This window comes from Eublepharis macularius, chromosome 2 (genome assembly GCF_028583425.1).
Source record: "Eublepharis macularius isolate TG4126 chromosome 2, MPM_Emac_v1.0, whole genome shotgun sequence".
NCBI classification, from domain to species: domain Eukaryota; kingdom Metazoa; phylum Chordata; class Lepidosauria; order Squamata; family Eublepharidae; genus Eublepharis; species Eublepharis macularius.
The window spans coordinates 96,633,943-96,647,671 of NC_072791.1; the positions used below are offsets into that span (position 1 = coordinate 96,633,943).

General features: G+C 42.5%; 1 protein-coding gene across 1 annotated transcript; it reads left to right on the forward strand.

Annotated features, from left to right (window-relative positions):
* Positions 1-1,848: 1,848 nt before the first annotated feature.
* On the forward strand, positions 1,849-13,329 carry FGF3 (fibroblast growth factor 3). The gene is made up of 3 exons (XM_054972665.1): positions 1,849-2,125; positions 6,951-7,054; positions 12,997-13,329. The coding sequence occupies exons 1-3, from the start codon at positions 1,849-1,851 to the stop codon at positions 13,327-13,329; spliced, it is 714 nt and encodes a 237-aa protein (XP_054828640.1).
* The last annotated feature ends 400 nt before the right edge of the window (positions 13,330-13,729 follow it).

Consider the following 13,729-nt stretch of genomic DNA (forward strand, 5'->3'; position numbering starts at 1 on the left):
CAGGTGAAGTCGGACCCTGGCCTTTGGGGCAAGGAGGAGGGGGGTTCATTGGAAGGCTGCAGAGGTGTGGGAGAGTTCTTGATATTTTCTTTTATTCCAGGTTCCGGACGATCCAATGATGAGGATGCCTTTTAGATAGGGGGGAGGGGAGGGGGAGTTCAGTTCATCTAAGACTGAAATCTAATGTTTACTCAGTTGGCCTAAATCCCATTTGACTTCGTGCTACTTGCTTTCAAGTAAATACGCATAATAGGATCAGTTTGCACAGGAGGAAACGACTAGGTCTTGCCGGGGGAGATATTTTCCTGTTGCTTCAGTTGAAGCACCTCCACCCTACCTATTTTGAATTTCCTGAATATGAATTTGTTATCAGGCAAAGATGAGTCTGGTCAATATCACTGTAGACCGAGCTTGTAAAACAAGGTGGTTTACTCGGGAGTAAGTCCCACGGAGTCCACAGGAGCCTTGCGTTTCTGACATTTCGAGATGGCCCTTGAACACATACACAATAATAACGACCTAGGTACACTCATCCCCGCAGCTGCTTTGATAATTTATCGCTTTGTATGCAATCAATTGAAAGCATTTAGCGGCTTAACCCGATTGTTTTTCCTCTTGAGGGAAGATTTTACGAAGTGATTTTAAAACAAAACAAAGGAAAGGGAAAGCTCTAAGAATTCGCTAAAGTCTGAAAGGAGCGGTCGGTCTGGTGTAATTGACCAGACAGCAACAAGTACTTAATCTGAGTTGTGTTTTGTTTGAAAGAATGGATTAAAATCTCGTGATGTTTATTAAAGCTATGCAATGTGTTCATGAACAATAAAGCCCTCAGCGAGCTGGTGAAACTTTGGCGAACTGGTTGATATCGTGGTTAGTGTTTTCTTTCAGCATTTGTGAACAAAAGCGAAGAGCTGAAATGACCAAGGGCTATCTGTGGAATCTTTCTTTCTGGTGTCCAAACGGCTTTTCGGATGCTGCCGTGTGCGTTTTCAAGGTATGTTCTGACATCAGTCATCCTAGCCGTCACAGACTGTGAAAGGGGATCGGGAAGCAGCGAGGGTCGGAGCCCAGGGATGTGCTTCTTAAGTTGTAATTTTCAGATGCAAAATTCAGTCGGAACTGCATGAGTGTTGTTTGGAGGACTGTTTGTTTCGTTGTTGGGGAGGGGTCCAAGATCGAGGAAACAATCAGCTCAAGTTGTCACTGCTAGGTAGGGGTGCGTGAGAGAGATGCGGTCCACGAAAGGTGTGTACATGAAGGGGGGGCGCGCAAGCACACGGCGTTGTGCAATTTTATCCAGGCTGTACTCTGGCAGATCACACGAAACTGATACCTTTTCCTCCTCGGCTGTGTATCAGTTGGTTGCAGACCAGTCTGTTGTTGCAGGAAGCTCTGCCCCTCCCCCTCCCCTTTGATGCTCTGTCGATCTACGCGGTTTTCCACACAGTCCCTCTTGCTGGATTTCGGTGCCCCCGTTTGCCCCCCTTCTCCCCCTCCCTCCCCCGTCTCTCTCTCTCCCCCTCTCTGTCATGCAGGCAGTCTGTCTTGCTGAGACCCAAGGAGTACCGTGATCCCAGCAGCTCCGCCTAATGCCAACAGCTGGGCCTCCTGCCTTCCTCGACGTCTATTCATTTCGATAGATCTCCAGCCGATTGAAACAAACGACCGGCACCCCCACCCCACCCCTCCGCGCCGCAGTCCAGCGACACACACCGGCCCGGCGATGCCTCCCGGCCGGACCCGACACATCCCTTGCCGCGGCAGAGGGCTGCTGCAGCTCCGACCTCTTTAATGGGACTGGCGGAGTCATTTGCTGCGAGCTGAGGCCACCGGGGCCACCATGCCACAATGGTGACAATCTGGCTTGTCCTGCTGAGTGCCTTGCAGGCCCCTGGCTCGCCGGGGCTGGCTGCTGCCGAGGAGTCCCCCAAGGGGCCTGCTTGCGCCAGGGAAGGGCAGGCGTGCGACCCCCGCTGGCGCAGAGATGCCGGCGGGCGCGGCGGGGTTTACGAGCATCTCGGGGGAGCGCCGCGGCGCAGGAAGCTCTACTGCGCCACGAAGTATCACCTCCAGATCCACGCCAACGGCCGCATCAACGGCACCCTGGAGAAGAACAGCGTCTTCAGTGAGTACCGCTTCTCCCCTGCCCGACTCGCCTCCCCCGTAACTCGACGTGAAAGTCAGTCCCATTGATTTCAGGGGGGCTGAATTCCGAGTACGCCCTTTCTTTCTTGGAAGGGCTGCCTTAAGCAGGGGGTTCTTTAGCCACGCATGTGTCGCCTTGCTGTCCGAGGACCCTCCAGACGATTCACAGCCCCTCCTTAGGACCCCCCCCCATTCCCCGGGCAGAAGAGAGCAGGCAAAAGCCACCTGCCTGGCGGGTTCACTCCAAAATATTTAGCGCGCCTCTCGAGGGCGACGGGGGATGCTTCTCTGGGCATATTGCTCACCTTGAAACATCCCAGAATTGGGGCCATGGTTCTTATTAGATGCTCTTTTGTCTTAGCACCAAGGAGCCTGTCTGGTGTATTTGGCTAAGCTGTGATTTCTCCTCGCCATTCCAGATTTTAAACTGAGTTCTCTAAGGTTTCGTTCCAGAATCTGCTTCAGCCCTTGAACACGTGAGATCAAGCATAATATGGGGGGGGGGTGTGTGTGTGTGTGCTGAGAATACATGCATGAATGAATAACCATCACTACCCTGGAAACGCCTTGTCTGCAAACATAGTGCCATTTCAATGTAAGCTACAGAAACTGTTCTGTCTTTTAAGGGAAAACCAATACTATCGTTCGTACTAAAGACATAGCCAAAAAAGGTTGTTCTCCAAACCAGCCATGAAACCATCACAGTCCTAAACAATGATTGACAGCCTTTATTAAAAGGCTCAGGAGAGATGGGGCTCTTGCATGAGTAAGGGCTGGACCACAGAAAAGCAAAAAGATGCTAAGTGCCTTTCCCTGGCCAATGGACAATCACAGCCAGATGAGCAGCTAGGACAACTGACAAGTTAGAGGGCTGGCAGGTTCAAACTCTGAGACTTATCAGTTTCAGGATAAAGCATGCTATTTACCACCGCCCACCCCCCTGAGGTGATGAGCCCCGAGGACATCGCAACCCACAAAGCAATGTAGTTTTTGAGCTGCCTTGCTGTTAAAGTTGATTGGCAGCATCATTCTGACTTACTATGGTTTCGATCTCATCCAGTTTAATTTAATTCAACATAATCAGAATATGACATTTGGAAGCATAGTCATGTTGCCTGAGTGTTATGGTGCAGTCCTCTGCACACTTACCTGGGAGTAAGCCTCATTGAGCAGAGTGGGACTTATTCCTGAGTTTTCACTTGTTTTCAAGTATAACCCGCCTTCAGTTTCTGCTTTTGCCTTTTTTGTTGTCTTTGACATTACAATAAACCTTTTCCCTTTGCCAATTAAACATACAAGCTGAGAACAAGATAGGAAAGAAAACCTGAGGTGGGGGAGGTTAGTCTGTGGTGTCCTGGATCAATGGGATCTCATTTTCTTTCATCTCCAGATGATGCTCAGTGGAGGTAGGTATGGATGATTAATTACAAAAAAGTTTCTAAAAGTACCACCCCCACCACCCCATGCACATGCATGTTTGCATCCCCCCTTCCCAAATTATTCCCCCTACTGGTTTGATAGAATGCCAAGTGGACAAAGGAGTGCACTGCCAAGGATGGTTTCAGGTGGGTAGCCATGCAGTAGATGAGGAAGGTTTGAGTCCAGCAGCACCTTGACCAACAAGAGGTCTTTGCCAAAGATGCAAAGAAAAGAGTCTTTTCAGGTTTGCCTTTCTGCAGAAGAAGGGGAGTACGAAGAAAGGACTCCCCCTCCCCAAGCTTAGCTCTTTTGTCCCGGCTCAAAGTCTTTCTAGGACTCAACCTCAGCACTGTTCTGCATGCCCATATTCCTCCAGGAATGCGCCACTGCGCTTGAAGCATCACTGAGAGGACCAACAGTTCTCCTGACTTTACAAAGGAGGGGAAAGTAATAACTGTCTCTTGATTTGTCCCTCTTGGCAATGGTGTAACAGGGCTTTCACTTCCCATGACTGAAAGGCCTGGGTGTATCTCTCTTCACGCCATGCAGGACCTCAGCCCTAATTGGGGCGGTTGGTGGGGGGAGAGATGTCACTGGAACCATCCAGAAGTTTTGTAAATAACATTTCAGGATGACTTTAACACTTTGGTTTGTTTGTTTTTCTACTCTCTCTTCTCCTCTATTAACCTTGTTTGGGGATTTGATAGTATTTAGGATAGAGGAAATTACTCCTATCTCTTTTAGAATTCTTGGGAAATAACAGCAAACATGGGAAGGAAATTAAGGTTGTCAGCAGCATAATAGTGTTGCGTATCAGAGAAAGACTAGCTATATACAATGCCATGTGAAATATGATGCCCCAATACATACACTGCAGTCAGAGGCTGGGGTGAATTCAAATATTTACATTCCTCATTTGATGATGGGATATCCAAGTATGGCATGCATCCATCATAGACAAAGTTTTCAAGCACCCATCATTTTGATCACCCAGCAACAGAATCTGTTCATATAATGAACTAAGAAGTCACCTAGAGCATCTCACTGAAACCAATAGGACTTCAAAGTGCTTAGCTTTGGGTCTCTGGTACCCCAAGTGATGCGTTATTAACTAATTCTTCTAGTTCAGCCAATCAAGTTTTCTGTGAATCTTCTAACTTCTGTTTTATATCATATTTGAGTGGCCTTAGGAAAAAGAAAAGTCATGAGATGATACTGAAAGACAGTCACTCAGTCTAATCCTTTTCCTCCAAGACATAAGGGTAGCCACACTATCTTTAGGCCTTGAGTATGATCTGAAAGCAAGCTCAAAAAGACTAGGGCTACTCAATGCCTGAATGGGAACATTATGTATGCTCATGCCTTGACTTACTTGATGGAATTAGTGTACAAATCTATCTTCACATAGGCTTACTAAATCAGGCATCAGGGCTAACATTTGTTGTGGCTAGCACAGAAAGTGAAGTAGAAGAACTTCAACATTGTTTAGGATTTTCTTCTAACTTTTTGTGAATTCACACATGTAACAGTAAAAGCTAGTGATGGCTTGCATGTATGGAAGAGTCATCAAACACAACAGATAGAGCTTTCATATCCTTTTTTGTTTTTTTTTAGAACCGTACATTACAATGGCAGCAGTTCACACATTCAGCGGAAAACTGTCAAGTCATGTCATTGTACAATGGCATGCTAAGTGATAGACATGCATGTGTGAATGAGCCAGGCCAGTTTCAAAGTGAATCCACTATACATTTCCTCTTTTTAAGGCTTTCTCTGCCTACGAAGATAGAACCTTTTCTAAAAGTAGATCTTAGTCTACATCACTCTAAGCGAAAACATCCTTTGTAAGATACTAAATCTATACTAAAGGTCAAAAAATTATTATTAATGAGAAATGGAGGTGATTATGTCAAAGTTCAGATCATAAATATGCACATATAATATTAATTCTTCTAGCATCTCTTAGATATTTTATCTTCCTGGACATTGGCCATCTTGAATTTTTTTAAGTAGATACCTACATTTTCAAGTGTATGCCTAAAAATGATAAAACATGAATGCACCAAACAATCATTAGAAAATGTATGACTCATGGTGTGATGTTAATTTCTGTGATTTTTATTGTGATTGATTGATTGTAATGTGCTTTAACACAGTCAGAAAGCACTCCATAAAACACAGAAAAATAGTTAAAGAATTATGCTCGATATGGGTATGCTCATCAGAAATGTGTAATTGCCTGTGGCTCTCTTTTCAGAGCATACTTGATGGCAAACCCAGGTTTGTTGCTCTGTAATGTGTGAAAGAGCCTTTCCCCCATGATGCCTTTCTAGTTTCCCTTGTCTAGGCTAGGGAACAATTTCTTTGATGACTGAAATATTTCCTCTCCTTGAATGTGGCTTAGACAGTCATATTGTTCTTTCTTAAGGGCTATGCTGACTTTTAAAATAACTCCTTTCATGAGTCCATGCATGGCTCTAAGATGTGGCCACTTGTCTTACTCTGTTTTGCCCTCCGGAGACCTCAGCAAGAGTATTGTCTTGAAATGGGCAGCTTTGTGATTTGTCTCAATAAGTCAAGCACTCTTGTGCTCCTAAGAAAGGCATTAAAGGGGATTTAAACTTTTTATAGACATATAGGATTAGGTGAACCTCTAGTTCAATGTCAGATCTTTCTTTTTCAAAGAAGTTCAATCTCAATCAAGCAGCTGGGGATTTACTAGTTAAGAGTTTGCTTCAAACAGCTTCCATGCTCTTATATTCTTGTGTTGTCTTTTCTGGGGATCAGAATTTGATTATGTGTTTAGTAAATACTAGTCCTGCAGTGTTATGTTTTCCAGATGTACATAGTTTCTGAAATCACTTAGACAATTTCATATCAAGAGCTCGAAAACAGAGACCTTAACTGCCAAGTCCTAGGAGACCAGAAATTCTTGCTCAGTTCTGGACTCAGCAGCTAGCCTTGAGCAAGCTATGTTTGACCTCATTTTGCTATTTATTATGTGAGAACATTAATGGTCAACTTGATAAACTAATTGGGAAGGTGAAAGGAAGAGAAATTATTTTGCTTTGTGGCATATCAATCTTCATCAAATAGTTTGGCATCCAAAGCTCCACATGGATAGGACACCTGTACCAAGCTTTTGGCTTCCCTGAGCATTTCAAAGTTGGGAATGTTTCATGCATGTGCATCCAAGCTTCTGGCGGGAGTACTGAAGCCATAGAACTACAAATACGTGGAAACAGTCCTATGGAAATCAAGTGAGCTTACTTCCAATTTGTAGGCTCAAGGTGTGGAAAAGTAATGATGATAATGACGATGGTGGTGGTGGTAGTGTACATGAATAACTTCTTACCTAAAAATTAATCCTTACCTTTCTGTTTTAGGCATTCTAGAGATAACTGCAGTGGATGTTGGAATTGTTGCTATCAAAGGCTGCTTCTCTGGCAGATACCTGGCCATGAACAAAAGAGGCCGACTTTATGCTTCAGTAAGTGCCATTTAAGACAGAAGCATTTTAACTATGGCGAGGAAGTTGAAGCATCCTCCACTCAAGTGCCAATCATTTTCAATGGGGATTTAAACACTATTGTAGTCCAAGGGCCCCAATGCTGGTGGCCATGCACAAACATGGTGAGAGGACAAAAATATGCCCTTTGGTTTAATTTGGGGGGATTAAGTAGCCTAGACTTGGAGGTCCATAGGTGAAACATAAGGGTAAGTGGGGGGTATGCTTGTTTTCCTTTTATGCATGCAGCCCATCCACCCTATCAAATAATCTAGATTGCATATTAAAGCGTGAGGGAGAAGATACTGACAACACTTAGTGGTTTATTCATTTAAATCTGTAGAGATATCGATGTAGAGATTATAAGTAATTCATTCAGGTGTGTATGTGTCAAGAGTTAAGGAAGTCTACTATTGACAGTATGATTAGGAAGCTTTTCAAAAGGGGGGGGGAATCTCCCAGGGATGTTAATGGGAGTCCCATTTGCACAAGGTAATGAATGGGCTCTCAGCATGTGTAAAGTCATTTAAGTTTGGAGCTGCTAATAGACTGAAAGAATGTGTAAATTAAATGAAGTTTCTCTCCAACTCTTTGCAATTATGTTTCTGCACTTTGATCTGGCTTTATGGTATATTTGATATGAGACTCCATCCCATGCACTGCTTTTGCACATTACAGCACACTTGAGCAGATATTGCACTGACAATTAGCAATATTTTTCTATACCGTTCACTATTTCATAATGCATATAATTATATTGAAACACATTAAAATTCTTGAGGAGAGGGGGATGAACTGGAGAGAAAGTGAGAGAAACCTTTCTCAATAGCAGCAGGCAGAAGGTAATGTCCCCTGCATTTGCTTCTCAATAATTCCCCTGAGCCAACAAATGGATGGCTGCTTTCATCTATTCCTGCATCTCTGCCATTTTGATCTCACCCTTTCTTCAAGAGTTCTAGTGGCATCTCTGATCAGGCATGGGATCTGATGGGCTGAGAGATGTTTTTGATTTAGAATATTCCATCCCTCAATTTAGGACTGGAATTAGTGATTCTAGCAAAATATTTATTGCAATGTAATCTTTTGTGGGCTACAGTCCACCCTGCTTCTAGATTCTAGAACTCTAGTGGATGGCATTAGCTGATCATTACTGAGGACCACATTTTAGAGGCCGCTTTCTTTATATTATGAAGCTATAATTGTTCAGATCACAATAAGGAATTAAAGAGAATGTTTTAGACTGCCTTTCTTTGTTAGAATAAACAATAGCTGTTATAAATTAAATTGTAAGGTATCTCAAGTGTTCTTCATTAGATCAAATATTGAAGTGTCGATAATATGCGAATAATTTAAATATGTTGAATTCATTATTTAAAAGGTAATTGAAAATTGATTAATGAACTAAAAAATCTTGAAGCAGTTCAGAATTCTCGTTAAAATGCTGGAGTTACTGACATAGTCAACTCAGCTTCTTACAAGGCTACCAGATAGCCTCCAGGTAGTATTTCATGTCAGATCAGACCTGCACAACTTGGAACCAAACACAGTCCACCACTTATGCAGCGATTGATGAATATACCACTTGGGGGGGTATCTGTATCTCTCTTACATGCAAGGAGTTGTTGTTGGCTACTCTGGCACAGATGCAGAGAATATAGATATAATGTGTTTTAGTATAATTTCTAGTCAAATATTTACCAAGTTTCATAACAGCCATAGGCCAAGCTACAAGAGATGAATTACATGAGGGGGAGCTCATGAAGGGAGTCACAACATTAGCTGGGAAGCTGAGTTTTAAAAGAGATCTGAAGGCTTTGTCAATTTCTCCTCCCTACAGAGCCAGGGAGATCTCTGCTCAGAAGATTTGTTAATTTCCTCTTTGCTTCCTCTGTCAGTTTCACCTCCCCTTATAAGAGGCGAAGAAGAAATAAACCTTCTAAGCAGCAATCTGCAGAGAGTGGAAATTGACAAAGTCTTCTGATCTCTTTTAAAACTCAGCTTCCTGGCTAACTCTTTGTCTCCCTTCACATGCTCATCCTGTCTCTTGTAGCTTAGCTCTAAATTTGTTGATATCAGGGTTGTCTGAAATTATGTTGGACTTTGTTAGCATATTGTAACTCTCTTATTTTGGATACATTGCTGACAAATTGAGGGATACAAACCTTCATATTGGGTTCACCTATGGAGCTTGGGGGTGGGGGTGGGGAGACTGGATAATTGGATCTCCATTGAACTAAGCCCAGGCTTGTCTATCACCCATCTGCAAAGCAGACAGGGAAAAAAAGCATTTGCACTGAATCCTAGCATAATGTTTTTGTCACATTACACAAAGGAGACCATCCTAAACTAAGTGATTAATGTTTCAGTGTCATATTTTTAGTTGAACAAAAACAGTTTGCCTGTATTCAGCAGAGGATAACATATCTTGAATTTTTAAATTCTCTTAAAACAAGCTCCTCTTCACTTTCCTTAGTGATTTCTGATACAATCTCTCCCCCCCCCTCTCTCTCCCCCTTGAAAAAAATATATTCAAGCTCATAGCTTTGAGGCAATGCACAAATAGTCCATTCTCCTGGATTGTATTGGTTTCAGCTGAAGACAACGGTTTATATTAAAGCATATCTTATTGCTCCTTGTTCCTGGAAACCTAGCTCAGCAGACAGGACACAAAGCTGGACCTCTTTCTCTTGTCATGCTAGTTTTTCATGTGAATTTTCGCTTTGTGATACCTCCCAACATGCATTCGGAAGTGGTACAGTTAAAAATGCCTTTAGCACATGATACTTATGCATGTCTGAATTGATAGTGGAAGGATGGACCATGAGAACAAGGTATTGAAGCAGTGAATCATCTTTCTTACTTCTGCAGAGGTCTGATTATTTTCTACCAACTTCTTCTAAGAGTAAAGATTGCTCCTTTTGTATGAGTACTCTAGTTCTATCATTCCAGATCAGAGAGAAATATTTCTTACTCTCATTTCTATAGTGAATTTCCTTTCTATAGGGAAAAGTGATGCCCAAGTGATTCACAACAATCAGCATGATTTAAAAAATGCAACTCAAAGTCCAACATAATCTGCAAACAAAGTATAACCAAATTCTTCCTCCAGAATCCATGCTGATGAGAAATAAGTTTCCTTACATCCCCAACACTACTGTCATTCTGCTTCATTTAACTGAGATCTGAAGGGCTACTTTAAGATGAGGCTGTGTATATATATCTAATCACAACTTGTTTGCATGCAATTGCCTCATTAAAACATTTTTCATGAGTGTTTTTCTGTCCAATATTATCCTTTAAAACTCTGAGTCTCACCAATATGCTAATCAAAAAGGATATTAGGGCCCAGTTGGGGCTCAGCCCTTGTGTAATTCATTGGGAGTGTGGAGAAAGGGCCCATTTACTCCCTCTGCTGGCTACCAGAGAATTCTCTACCGTCTTTTTAAAAATTATGAACAACATAAATATCAAAATATTTTTCAATAATGTGGAAAACATTTTTCAACCTTCAGATAATCCATTCCATACAGCTTAGACTATCCTACTATATAAAAGGCAAGTCGTACTTGTGATGACTCATGTTTTATCCTCGCACAGGCGCACTTACATGCCCCTCTGTGGAGATAAAAAGTGAGTCATTGGCAATACAGCTTGCCTTGGAGACCCCGAGGAGGCCACTGCAGCAGCAGGAAGGCCCAGCAAGACTGCAGGGGCCTCCATAGGTCCCAAGGAGGCCACCACCTTGGCAGGAAGGGCCAGTGTGGCAGCATGACTGATGCACAGCCTTCAGAGGGCCATGCTGCCACACCAGGAGGGTTGCCAGTCCCCCACTGGGCCTGGAGGATCCCCTGTTCCCACCCTCCACCACCCACTCCCACTTACCTGGCCAGTGGGGCAAAAGGCAGGGGAACACACCTCTTGGGATGTGCTCCCTGGTGGCACAGCGCATTCCTGTGTGCTGCTGTAGGCCAATTTTGGCTCAAAATGGGCCTGATTTGGCCCATTGTGGAGCACATGAGTGCTCTAGGGCCTATTGCACCACCTCAGCAGCTCTCCCGCACTCCACAGCAGCCCAATTCAGCCCACTGTGGAGTGCCGGAATGCTCCCCAGGGCATCACATGGCAATGTGACAATGATGTCACATCCCGGAAGTGATGTCGTTATATAAACTGAGAATGCACATGCTTTATGCAGCGCTCTGCAGCACCCACATAGGATGCAGAGAGACCCGGCATAGTGGCCACAGCGGGGGCTTGCCAAATCATAGAGCCTGTTGTATTTTTCCACACAATGGCTCTGTTGCTGGTATTACAATAATTCTAAATACAAATAACATACAAAGGTGAAACAACTTACATTGAATACTCTTAGCACTTTGTAGCACAGTCAATTGCACCATCTTAATTGTATCCCATACTTTTAACAGACATTCTTGTTTATCTTGTTAATTGAGTCTTCCAATATTCAGGAAAACTATTCTTGCTCCTGTCAACTTATTTAACAGCATTTCTCTGCACATTACTAGCACATTGCTGATTCCACATATTTCAATTTTAAGACATTTCTGAACACATTCAAAATTCAATATCCCATTTTTTCTAGAAAATTTCCAGTATGCTGCATCAACACCATATATGCCCATAGCCTCTTTTCATATATCAGGATAGCAGCAGTTATGTTTCTAGTTGCCAAGAAGTCAGATCTGCAAGTGTGAGGAACAAAATACACAGAGAACTGCAAAATAGGTAACAGATCCATGGAAAAATTGGGCATATTCCAAAGGCACCTATGCCCCAGTGAAGTCAGTCGACTTTAAGCATTTAACTGTGTGTCTCTACAGGCAATGATTTTAATGAGATTTTAATGCGATTGAAGTATGACAGATCTCTGAACTATGCCCAATACCTAGTCATGCTATCTCAACATGACATCAAGAAGTCAATGCAGAGGTGTATGAACTACTACATAATATGACTGAGCGAGTGTTTAAAAATCTTTAAGTTTCGTTAGAATTTTAAAGAAAGGTATTAATCATTAAGGTGCCACAAGACTATTTTTCTGCAACACACCTACAGTGTAATCCTAAGAACACTTTCCTAGGAGTAGCCCCAACAGACTTAAGTAGGATTCTGAGTAGACCTTCAGTCCTCTCCAACGCAGTTTCTTTATTATGTTTATCATTATGTTTATCAAATCTGATATTTGATATTTTCAAAGTATGCCTTTAACAACATGAAATTTGCAATTTTGAGAACCTACACCATCATTTGTTCTGAGTAGAATTTTTCTAGTTTTCATGATCATATGTTTGATAACCCTGATTTAAAAATTGTGTGCATGTATGAATAACAGAATAGACATAACAGAACAGACATTGCTCTTTCCCATTTTTTTCCAACCTTTGGTAATTTAAGATATTTGGTATTGTACAGGGTGGCTGGCCTGCAGGAGTGGGGCAGTGATGTTGCATAACAATAGGCCAAACTAGAAGATACTGCTCTCCTAAGACCATCATTTCAACTCTTGGAGACACAAGAACCTCTCATCCTCCTGCATTGCAGTCCTCAGCAGAATTGTGTCCCCGCAGCATTTTGAAAAGTTAAAAACCAAGCTCCAAAGTGGTACTGAATCCCAATGGCAGACTTGGGGATGTGGTTTTGTTAATGTTAGTCGCCTCTAACTTTTTTTTAAGAGTGAGAGAAAACTCACTACATGGAGAGTTGCACATTTGATCTGCATATATTCTAGGAGATCTCTATGCAAATTACAGAAATGCAGGTGTAGCTTCTAATGCATGGTACAGGCCAATTTGTACCCACTTTTTAATGTTTTAGTTGGTTTGTGCAACTGGCTTCCTGCCTAAAGGTTGCTGCATTTCCCTTCGGTATAGTTGAACCTGATGGCTACTGTTATTATTTTACAGGAGACATACAGTGCTGAATGTGAGTTTGTGGAAAGGATCCATGAGCTGGGCTACAATACTTATGCATCGCGCTTGTATCGGACTGCGCCCAATGGAGCTAGCAGTAAACGCAAAGCCAGTGCTGAGAGACTCTGGTACGTCTCCATCAATGGGAAAGGCCGACCCAGAAGGAGTTTTAAAACCCGTAGGACCCAGAAATCTTCTCTCTTTTTGCCTAGGGTGTTGGATAACAAAGACCACGATATGGTCCGACTATTCCATACAAACACTAAATACAGAGAGAGTCTATTAAAGACTTCAAATAAGAACCAGAGAAGAAGAAGAGGACACTAATGGATGCTTTGTGGGTGAGGTAGTTAGGATGGAGATGGAAGACGAGAGTCAGTATTCAACATGCTACTAACAAATACAATTGTGTGACCAGTACGGACTAAAAAACTAATGACATCCTATATGTCATGAATTACTGGGTATCTGACCAGACATACATGCTAATAGATGTTTTAGAATTATAACCCATTGACAAGAACATATGGATTAATAAATGGAAATGTTCAGTTTTAAATTAGATTGACATAATAATTTTAAACACTTTTTCCTTTGAGCATTTTTGCCATCTTCATCCAATGGTGTTTTTAATTTATCATCGCTCAATTTTCAGACACAGTGGTCATGCACTCATAATGTTTCCCCCTCTAAATTATAACCAGCTGGTATAGTTCAAGGACTGATT